Below are 12,303 nucleotides of genomic sequence, written 5' to 3' on the forward strand. Positions count from 1 at the left end.
GAATATCAATCATTAAACATTATCTAATATCAATACATTACCCTTCTATAGGATCGCTAAATTAACTCAGATCTAAAACTTTCATTAAACTTGTTGAAAATTATTTTTAGATTCTACAGTCTCTCTGGAAATTTTCACCAAACCTGTGAACTCTGAACCTTATTTTTTAAACCATCAACTGTTGCATTCAGCAAATGATTTAAACTATGATTTCAAAGAGGATGCTTTGAAAACTAAGGACCTTCTACACTTGTCACTTTCTATAATGGACAAAGAAGGCTTAGCTGTGCCTTTATTCAAAAGATCTTCCACACAATTAATATGTGTTGATGTGAACTGCCTAGTTGAAGAATGTCAATTTATGGTTTGAGGAAGAAAATGAAAATAAATTCTGGTTCAAAATCACTTCTTAGGAAACAGGCTGCTACTGCCACCTGGGGGAGGTTCTTTCTGCTTCATTCAAGAAAGCCAAATGTGTTTGTCAGATGAATGAATCCCATTTGTGTTTTCCTTTTCATATCCACACAGGAAGATTTTTTAACTTTCTGCCCATGAAGTCATAAGGCATTCCAGATGTCTCCGAGATTCCTTCACACAGAAAGACATACTTCACAGACTTTTTGAGAGGTACAGGAGAATATGAACCAGAATGTAACCATATGAAGGTTTCTACATGTTACACACTCAGAAAGTATATTGGAATATATGGGTTATATACTAAGAAGTAGGAAAAAATCAAATATAAGCTTTTAATAACAAAACAAAACCCCAATGTTAAACAAAACGTATTTGGCCTTAAATTACAGTTAACTGTACTCCTTTTCTGAAAGACGCTATTATTAATTGATATGGAAACTGAATGTACTGATATAATTATGCTAGTTATCACATCAAAATAATAAAACTCAATTCCATGGAAATAGCCAAGAGTTTTCTTAGAGTTTTTGAATTTATAACTAAATACTGTTATGAACTCAATATTTATTGCATGTACATGTCTATTTGTTGAAACTTTTTCAGGAAGTACTAATATGTCAGCTACAATGGAAAAATTATGACTATTATTTTCAAATGTCTAATTTCTATTTACACTTGCCAATCTTGCATTTCTTTAGGCTATAAGATAAATTGGTACCTATTAGCAACTCCCTAAAACAAAGAAGTTAATTTGAAAAAGGAAGTTTCAGGAAGTAATTATTGAAATTACATGTCTGTCATAAAAAAGTCAGCGTTGATTAAAGGAAGACAACTAACCATTTGTAGAAAGGATTCTGGTAATATATTAACTAAATAAAATACATACAGTATCAGTCTCAGAGTGGTACAAAGACACTGTCAGAAGGTTGAAGTTCATATCAAAGAACAACTATATCAGCTCAAGGGAAGCGTTTGTAGAGAAAGCATTTTTAAGACTGGAAAAGGTATGTGAAACACAGCAAATCGGTTGGGGTTCTATAATTAATTCTTGAAAAAAAAATCATTGTTTAATTCAGGAGTAAAAAGGAATCTGAGTGACTATGGTGCAGCTGATACAGCAAATGAGCTGGGAGATCCGGGGTCACCTTCAGGGACCCCTAAAATGAAAATCTTTTAAATGAGGGTGTGAGGTTCATTCAAGATATTCATATTAGGGTCTGGAAAGATTGTAATTAGGGCCTTAGAGGACAAGAAAGTCCAGAGGTACATAAACCTTTACAGTAAAAGTATAAGTTATAAGCAAAAAATAATATATATGACTATTAAATGTCTTTATTTTTGAAACAGCAGATTGAGTACATTTGGCAATTGGCCAGTAGCTCTGCCTTATTGATCTAACGAAAATTACTGACAACCTTAAAATGCTATAAAGGGCTTATTTCTGTACAAAAAATTAACTACATTGCAGGGGTGTTGTAAAGGGAATAGAGTCTCCCAAGGTTCTCCTCCCTCCTAACTGAACTGCACAATATAACTGGGCTTCACTTTTCTTCATTAAAGAGTCAATGTTTTACTATGGTGAACCATGTTATTTCATAACAGAAATTGCAAGTAGTTCTCATTTTCATCAGAATGTTGCCTTATTGTTAAAAAAAATTAGTAAACAGAAACAGAAGTCTTCCTTTAATATTACTCATCTTTCACAGGAGAGAAGCATTCAGGAAGTCAGGAAAGATGATTTTTGCAGATGCCACTGGTGTATTCAAGGGGTGTGGAGGCTGGGGGTTGTTTAAAATACAAAAGGGACTGTTTTTTCCACTGTACTGTTCCTGCTTCTCCTCCAGGAATGCATAATTTTCAAATACTGCTGCTACCTTTGTTCCTGAACTGAGGAACAGCAGCACCCATTCCTAAACCAACTCACCTATCACATTGATGAGCTGACATATTCCTCCTAAATATGGTTTACATTATCTTCATATGATTTTTTTTCTCATTTTCCTGCAATGATTGCTTCCTCCTCCCTTTTCTTATCTGCATTTAATTTCTCTCTCCTTTCACTGCGAACTAATATTATTTCCATTTTCCCTCTTTCACTGGGGGATCCCCACTTGAGTGGAGTGTTTCTCCATCCTTTAGGCACCAAGAATGAGGGGGAAGCATATCAAAGGCCATACCTGGAGTGCTCAAGGCCAGGTAAGAAGACTTACATTGTCGGTGAGTGTAGAAGCCTGACTGTTTATGCTGAACCTTTGTTTACCCACAGCCATGATGGACTCCAACAAGATGACCATCAACTTGGCCCTCTTTGGCATGACTCAAAGTGGAAAAAGTTCTGCTGGAAACATTCTTCTGGGAAGCAATGACTTCCACAGCAGCTTTGCTCCATGTTCTGTGACCAAAGATTGTAGTCTGGGCCGCAGTTGTCACCTCCGGGGCTTCATGCGCCGAGGGGGACAAGAGATAACCCTGCAGATCCGGGTGTTGGATACTCCAGGTTATCCGCACAGCAAGTTGAGTGAGAAGCATGTGAAACAGGAGGTCAGGGAGGCCCTGGCACATCACTTCGGGCAAGAGGGTCTCCATCTTGCACTGCTGGTCCAGAGAGCAGACGTGCCTCTCTGTGGACAGGAAGAATCTTCCCCAGTCCAGATGATCCAGGTAATACAAAGAGGCAGTTACACTAATGACATTATTCCCATTTGAAGGATATTGTCTTAATTGGAAAGAACTATGAAAAACTGGTTCAAAGACTGGTTTAAAGAACGTTTGAAACAATTCATTTAAAAAAAGCACTCACACAGAAATAACTGGCAAAAATTACTTGATTTTCCCATCAGGAGTTATTTTTACAATTTCCTTTAAGAAATTCAGTCAGTCATTTTACAACTGGGACATAGGAAAAAAAAAAGAGAGAGAGAGAGAGAGAGAGATACTGAACTTCAGAGGTTAACTAAGTCTCAAACCCCTAGGAACTGTGAATCTGATTAAGTTTGTAAATGTGGTCTGAGACTATCTACATCAGAATCAACTGAGCTGCTTGTTAAAAATGCAATTTCATACAGGCCCTGCTGAAACAGAATCTTATGAGTGGAGCTTGCATATTTGTATTTGCACAAAATTCCCATATATTTCTCTAAAACAGTCGAGCTTTAGAACAACTGAACTAAAATCCTGACTTTCATCCATTCAACATCAAGGGATAATCTCTTATAGTTCACCAACAAATGGGGATTTACACACTGATTCAGTCATTGAACAGAATCCTGCACAGAGACCAATGACTGGTGAATAATATATGAGCCCTGCCCTCCAAAATCTCACAGTCTAGAAGAGACAAATAGATAAGTAAGTATAAGACAATGCATTAACTGCCAAAATAGTATTATGTATGACTAGGGGGAAAGGAGGCACCGCTGAGACTTACACCATGGTAAACATTCAGGGGAGATTTATATTTTACTTATAGGAAAGAAATCAGGAATTTCAGAAGCTCTGCTTGCCTCATTATCTGTGGGTTCACAAACTGCTCTATCCCAGCCATGAGAAGATTGCAGGGAACTTAGAGTGAGCAAAAATATCACATGCTCACCTTTGCCCCATAGTTCATCCCTGTTTGTTTGTTCATTTATTTTAAGTCACTAAGTTGGAAGCTTATTTTATCAGTCTTGGAGAGGAGCTGGGCAGAGGGGAAAGGTCCTGAGTATGAAAGCAGCTAGGACATGAAGGGAATAGCAGCTGCACTCAGTACACATACATACACGAATAAGGCCCATGTAGGACCAAAAGTTCCTGGAAGCCGCTGATTAAGCTGCTCCGATCTATTCAATTTCTTGATTCTCCAGTCTGGGGCAACCCAAATTTAACTGCTGGACTTCACTAGTATTACTCAGTCATCTCATTACGTCACTGATCTAAGAGAACTTATCTCTACTAGAAGCTCCACGGGTAAGTTACATGAAGAACAGAGCAGATATTTTTCATCCAAAATGAATTTGTATAAATGTTACTCTTCTTTTGATCCAACCTCTGGTTATGTTGATGTAGAATCTATTATACTTAGAAAGATAGTACATTCTGCTTTAAAGAAAAATATTTTCCTTTAGTAAAGCCATAAGATTGTCCTAAATGACAGACACATTTTGTTTTCCAGTAACTGTGCATGTTTCTAAAAATGAAAAAAAAAAAGCCATATGTGTAATCACAAGAAACTAGTGGAAAAAATTAGGGTGACAAGAGTATAAAAAAAATCCTCATCATCCAACTCCTGAAAAATCAAGGACATGCTGTACAAAAGCAAAGAAGAGAAGATGATTGCAATTAAGAAACAATGTGGAATCTAAGAGACCATAAACCTCCCCCAATCTATTAAAGCCTGAATTTCAAACAATATTTCTCATAGAAATCAAGTGGGGGGAAGAGACCTACAACCATGCTGTCAGTGTAATTTTTAAAATGTTTAAAAAACCCATTTAAAGCTGCTATTAAATAGACATTTAGCTTAAGCTATGGATGGATGTAATTCAGTAAGTGCATAAATATTTCTCAAAAACTAACCTGACTCTCTCCATATGTCTCCAGATTTTTCTTTCTGCTGGTCCTATGCTCAGCCAAAGAGGATTATTTTAAAAGACATACATTTTGAAAATAGATTTTTCCAGTTTTAGGATATAGAACAATATTGTAACCCACTATTTTTTTATACAAGTAAATTTGATTCAAACGTGTCTCTGATCCTTTTAAATGGTATTTGGCGTGCAGCCTTCTTCTTTTACAGCTGCCTTCCTTAAGTCAGTGTCCAATTCAGAAGTTGAACACAGAGAGGAGATGGGCTAGGGCAAAACTCGGATCCAGATATTTTTTTCGAGAATAAATAACTTCTCTCTCCCAGGAGAACTCAGCAGCCAAGATTTAGTAATCCTCAGAGAGGCCACGACCCGAGAGGCACCACAGTCCTACTCTGGGCTTACACCTTGATCTCTGGGTGAAGATTGCCTAAGCACAGGCTGGCTGTTTATGACCTTCTTCCTGAAGGTGCCTCAGATACTGGTGGCAGCCATCTGGATGTGCTCACGGATTGGGAGCAGCTGCAGAATGTCTGAATATTCAACAGGACCAGCAGCTGTTAGGAAGGAGCAAGAGCTAGCTGTTAAGGCCCTCTGTTTCCAGACACACCCTGGATTTCTTTTTCTTCCTGGCTCATGTGAAATAGGGAAGAGAACATCTGCCTTCTCCTTTTTCCTTTCCCCCTTTCTGGGGGCACTGATGCCTTTCACTGAAGGAATCCTTCAAGGTCAACTGCTGGAGAAGTGACATCTTCTTTCCTGTGCTTCTCTGCTGTCTCCTTAAATATCTCCCAATTTGTGCTCTAAGGTATTTTATAGAGGGGTTATAAGCTGCCAGCTGGGACAATGAAACATTTCCTCAAACTATCTCTTTTTCTTTATTTATGTTAGGCCTTCGTTAATTTACAGCAAAAAGGTGGAGATACAAGTCATCTCTCCAAAACTGGGAAATAAATCTGAATGTCATCTATCATTTGAATATTCTTTTAAAAATCCCCAAATATGAATCAGAGCATCTATAATAAAGTCACCTTAAAGAAAGTGCTAGCATGCAGCCAGACTGCACTAGGAATTGAATCCAGGAACTGACTAAACTCTTCGCACAATCATGGTATCATGTGCATATTATTGCTGCAAACAATCAGGCTTCAAGCATGTATTTTTGATTTTGAATTAACAATTCGACTGTTGATGTTATAGGTAGGTATGCACATAAAAGGTTCAGAAAGGCCAACGAAGGGCCTGAACATACTGAACAAAGATCGCGAACTTAGCCATTCAATATAATTTAGTTGAAAAATAAGCCTGTTACAATTCTAGGTATATGACTATAAACGTTACTAAGACTTTCTTGGCTACAGTTCCTTACTTGTAAAATGGGGATAATTTACCTATGTTAAAGAGTTCTGAGGGTTATATTTAATAAATGCAATGTGCTTGGCATTGTGCCTGACTTAGAACAGATTCACAGTAGGTTTGAAGAAAACTGCCATTACTATTATTGTTTTTATTGTCATCATCACTACCCAGATTGTTATGAGTACCTATTTAAATGAATTACTAGATATGAGCAACTTATTATAGAGATTAAGAACATGGTTTCTGGAGTAAATTATACCTGTTTAAGTTCCTACTTAGCTATTTGTTTTGTAACCTTGGGCAAGTTAACTCCTCTAACTTCAATCTTTTCATTGGTAAATTGGGAAAGATAATAGTGTCTACTTTACTTGGTTACTTTGGGGATTAATGTCATGTTAACATAATAGTAAATTAACTCAGACATTGGTACATGACAGGTGCATAATAAATGTTAACTTATGGTCAGTATGACTTTGTTGTTAGTATCTGACTTACTCTAAAATTGAGACATATTACTTATAGCTTTCTTTGGAACTATCTTGATAGGCATCACAAAAAAGTAAGAGTAAAATCAAATTTACACAGCCTTGATTTATAATTATAAGAACTTCCTTCTTAATTTAGAAAACAATCTGGGAAGAAAATTCACTGGCTTAGTGACGTTAAATTGAGAAGCCCCAATTTAGTGAGAAGGACATGGGCCTGGCAGTCAGGGGATCTCTGTTACAGGCCCAGGTCTGCCAATAATCAGCTCTGTGGCTTTGGCCAAGCCATTTAACATCACAAGACCTTAATATCCTCATCTGTAAAATAAGGCAATTTGGACAGATGATCTCTAAGGTTGAATATTCTCTAAATCTGATCTAATGAGGTCTTATCATTCTGCTTTGGCTCTCTAAGAAGGAAAATGTGGTGCTTTAAGTGGGAAGAGAGTTAGGGAATAGAATAAAATATAAAGAATGGTCCTTATTGTCCTCCTGATCCATGATAATTTTTTTCTCAGTTGATGTAATAGTTGGCTTTTTTTAAAGTTTCCCCCTAAAAAGTCCAGATGCTATGATTTCATCAACCACAAACAAATGGGGCAGGGCTGGTGAGGTCCTGGGAAAATGAACATAATTCCTGGAAAACAAAGTTTATATCCTAACTAGTTGTCCCAAAAGGACTAGATGGACTCATACCCATTAGCACTTTGAAAGCAAACAAGTCATGATTGATTGTAAAATTTCCATCTAGCTTAGTACTATATTTAAATTATTAACACCAGATAACTTACATTAACTTATCTTGCTTTTGGATTTTTATGTGAGGTATCAATCAAGCGTGGTTATTCTTTCTCTGGGTCCATAGAGAACATGTTTGGCCACTAACATGATGACTATACACCAAGCGACACTACTTTCAAATATTCAACTATTTTCCGGCCAAAAATCAATCTAAAGAATATAAGCTAAATCAACCATTTTCTTCTATTTTTGGCGGTAATTCAGAAGTGCAATTTCTCTCACAGTTTAGGACATGAGCATCCTTTCATAAATAATTATCAACATGTAAAAATTTCCCAGTGGCTGAACACATGGACTCGTAAGCAGTGTCGAGCTTACAAATCTATTATCCTTAGGTGCTTTAACTCATTTTTCCTGAATGATATTATGGTTTAAAGTATAGGAAATGTCTGGTGAAGACAAAGAGGGAACACGTTAATGTTACAATACAGAAAGCCAGGAACTAAAAACACACTGTGAATGTTATACCACTTAATGCAATAAGCACTAACCTAGCAAGAGAAGAATTCCATGTTATAATATATAACCCAGGAGAGAACCATTTGAGCCAGTTTATTTAGCATGATTTTTTATGGTGATGCTTTTAAAATATTTAAAATCAAGTACAGCTCATGCATCAATCAACAAATACCCAGGGAGTAGGTATGGGGGTAGATCAAGGGGTTAAGGGTAGTAGCCATTTATTAACTTGTATTAAACATTTCAAGATTATGACAATCAATGTGAACACATCAATAATGTACTGGGTGAGGATCAGGTCTGGCTCTAAATATGAGAAACTTTCAGAGACAGGAGTGCTAAAGAATCAAAAGTTGTATAGAAATAAATTCCAATACTATACAATTCCCAATAATGCTCACTTTCTTTACTTGGTGTATCTTTATTGCCTGATAACTCCCTTGTTAATTCCTATGCTTAAGGCATAAACTCACACATGGAACTTTTCCTGACCCCTCCCCTTTACCCTCACTTTCCACCCCACCACCCACAACTGAGCTAAACACCTGCCTCTATAGTGCCAATACATTTTCTACCACAACACTTGTGATTACAACAAATTGAGTCTTATTTTCCTGTCTGTCTCTCTTCCTTAGCATTAAGTTTAGATAGTAAACAAGAAGCTCTTCTAGATATGAGCAGGAAAGGTATCCGTTTTGTTCCATTCCTTGTCCCTGGAACTAAGTAGACCCTCAATAAATATTTGCAGAAGGAGTAAATCATCGAGGGTGCTGTCTAAAATTCACATTACGAGGCTCCATCCCTAAAGATTTTGATGCATTTTTAGCAAGTATCTAGAGTGATTCTGATGTAAATGACCCAGAAATCTTATTCCCAGAACCTAGATCTGATATATTTAGCACTTCAAAAATTTTTCAACAATTTGGATTAATTTGCTAGTGCTGCCATAACAAAGTACCACTAACTGGGTGGCTTAAGCAATATAAACAATCGTCTCTCAGTTTTGAAGGTTAGATGTCTAAAATAGAAGTTAGCAGGGTTAGTTCCTTCTCAGAGCTGTAAGTGAAAGATCTGTCCAAGGATTCTCTCCTTGGCTTATGGATGGCTGTCTTTATGCTCACCTGGTGTTCTCCCTGTATTCATGTCTTTGTCCAAATTTCTGTTTTATAAGGATATACTGGATTAGAGCCTCACCCTAATGATCTTAATCAATTGCATCTGCAATAACCATATTTCCAAATAAAATCACTTCTGAAGTACTGAAGGTTAGGATGTCAACTTATCAATTTGGAGAGAGGGGATACAATTCAAACCACAGCATCATTTATTTATTTTGCAGTTCTCTGACTTCTCTCCCATGAGAGATGTGTTACAGTAAACAAAACATATGACAAACTCTGAAGAGGTCTGCTAATTTTGCTGTATCACTATTAGCTAAAATGTGATGTTGACATTGCACATATACTTAGATTTACACAAGAGCAATGTTCTTTAAAGTTGGGTTAAGATTATGCTAATTTGTTTTAAAGGCACATAAGAATACGTGCCAATTAAAGTACCTCTTTGAAAAATTATATTGTAAAGTTTAGAATCGTTCTGCTAAAATTATTATTCCCTAATAATGTTGATCTTGAAATGTCAATTCAGATTTTCTAGAAGCAGGGCATTTTTAGAGGAACTAGAAATATACAATTATTCTATGGTGTAGACAAATTTTGAACAGATATAAGGATAAGTTTTGAGAGAGTCCTTGAGAGAGTCCCTCTGAGTACAAAATAGTAATTGCAGACTACAAGCAAATCCATGATAATGAACTATAGAAAAGAGTTTTACAGGGAAGTACAATTTTTGTGTCTCAAAGATTAAATTTCAAAATTGAAGACTTAAAACTATTAAATAAAACCCTAAACCCCCATTTAAGATGATGCTCAGGGTCTCAATTCCAAATTAAACAGATATTTATTGAGAGTTTACAATGTGCTAGCGCTTTTGATTAATATAGAAAGACATAGACTTTGCCTTCAAAGAGGTCATGGTCAAGAGAATGTGAAAATAAAGAGTTCTGGTAAAATTAAGAGTTATAATGTAATGTATTAAGATGTATAATGTATAATGTAATATATAATGCAATGTATTAAGAGTTATACTGGTAACTATGGTTTTGAGATGTTTCTAATTTTAAATACATTGTCCCACAGTTACCATATTTTCACATTAGATGTCTATGTCCTGATTCCCCTTCCTCCGTCCCTCCCTCCTGCTTCCTTCCTTCATTTTTCTTTCTTTTCCCTTTTCTCTTCTTTCTTCCATTTTTTTTCAGTTGTTCAGTATTATAAATATGAATCCTACATTTGTTATATACATTGAAACCAGTTCCCAAACTGTTTTTCAAGTTTTTCAAGATTTTTATAAACTAGAGTTTGTGCTAATACTCTGTGGGTTTGTGGTCAACTTATGCATCAGTTTTTCCATATCATAGTGGAGATAATATTAGTATCTCCCACAAATCATCATGTTGATCTTCAAAAGAGATAAAGCATGTAAAGTGAGTAGCATAATAGCCAGCACTAAATGTTAGTTGTTCTCTCTTCTTTTTTTCTTCTAGTTATTAGAGGTTTTGGATATTTCTTGTTATGTTTATTCCTAAGTGTTTTGTACTTTTCTTGCTATTATGAACTGGTAGCAGCTTTAGAAATATTTTTATCATGGAAGTGTTTGGAATGGAGGGAATTTTATTGTCCCATTGTCATGATTTCATATAACTTTGGAAATATTCAAAAAAGTTAACTGGTTATTTCTAGGTGCCTTCCACATTGTGTGAACAATCTGTCACATGCTATTACTTCTGCTTTGTATCAGCTTATTTTCACTAATCAAACAAGAATTTATTACATAACCAACTTCTACATATTACTAAACAAAGGAATACCAGTCTTTAGTGTTTTTCACCTACATTAGAGGAAGTTGTCGGATAAACTGGGTTTGATTTCTAGGCATGTGATCAGGACACAAATCACAGTAATATTCTGTAGTTGTTCCAAATTACCAAATGTATTTTGATCCTGGCATTTCCATGTCATCTGACTAATCAATAGACTGTAACCAGATTATGTAATTACAAATTGTTAGAAAATGCTTTTAGTGATGATGACACCATCCCTACAGAAAAAGACATGACGTTTCCCTTGGGCAAGGTCTTCTGACTTAAAGGAATTCAGTGGTCTAACAGATTCAGGTTGACAGGCAAGTATAAATGATTGCTGAGTGTTATAAATGTAATTATATCATATGCACCATAGATATAATGCAGTTTTGTAGTTGTATATACATGAGTTATAACAGCAAAAATAAAATGGCAACCTAAACCCTTTTTTAAAGAAAGTCCACCACCTCTCTCCATTTGCTTACATTATTTGACCCCATCTTCACTTTCCATTATATATATCAGCTTTTAGAACCATAATGAGGTATATACCTGTTGACTATGTTGAAACATAGTAACTTCTTTGCTCATTTTTTGAGAAATATAGTCCAAGGCAAATAGCCATTTAACTTCCTCTCTCTTTCAGGAACTTCTGGGACATGCCTGGAAGAATTACACTGCCATTCTTTTCACCCACGCAGAAAAAATAGAAGAGGCTGGGTTCAACGAAGATGAATACTTACATGAGGCCTCTGATACACTGCTAACCCTACTAAATTCTATTCAGCACAGGTATATTTTCCAGTATAAAAACCAAAACTCGCTTAATGAACAAAGACTAAAAATCTTAGAGAGAATCATAGAATTTATAAAAGAAAATTGTTACCAAGTTATTACTTTTAAATAAAATTTAGGTAAAAGGAAAAGGGCACTGGGTTTTACAGTCAGCAACCCAGTTTCAAAAATGCCTGTTAGCATGGCTATGGACCATCAGAATTCCCATATGCTGTCAGTGAGACTGTACTTGGTATTTCCACTTTGGAAAACTGTTCAGCAGCTAAAAATAACATATAGGATTCAAGATTCTAAGACAATTCTTATGACACAGTAATCACACTCCTAAGTGTATCCAACAGAAATATATATATTTGTACATTAAAAGACTTGAATGTATAAGAATGTTCACAGCAGTACTATTCATAAAAGCTAAAAACTGGAAATTACCCAAATGTCCATTAATAGTAGATTGGATAAGGAAATTGTAGTATATTTACACAATGGAATATTATACCAT

The 12,303-nt window shown here is 35.7% G+C and overlaps 1 protein-coding gene across 1 annotated transcript; it reads left to right on the forward strand.

Annotated features, from left to right (window-relative positions):
- The first annotated feature begins 2,685 nt into the window (after positions 1-2,685).
- On the forward strand, positions 2,686-11,916 carry GIMD1 (GIMAP family P-loop NTPase domain containing 1). Its single transcript, XM_006216165.3, has 2 exons — positions 2,686-3,078; positions 11,656-11,916. The coding sequence occupies exons 1-2, from the start codon at positions 2,686-2,688 to the stop codon at positions 11,914-11,916; spliced, it is 654 nt and encodes a 217-aa protein (XP_006216227.3).
- Positions 11,917-12,303: the final 387 nt, after the last annotated feature.

Source organism: Vicugna pacos, chromosome 2 (genome assembly GCF_048564905.1).
Source record: "Vicugna pacos chromosome 2, VicPac4, whole genome shotgun sequence".
Lineage (NCBI taxonomy): Eukaryota > Metazoa > Chordata > Mammalia > Artiodactyla > Camelidae > Vicugna > Vicugna pacos.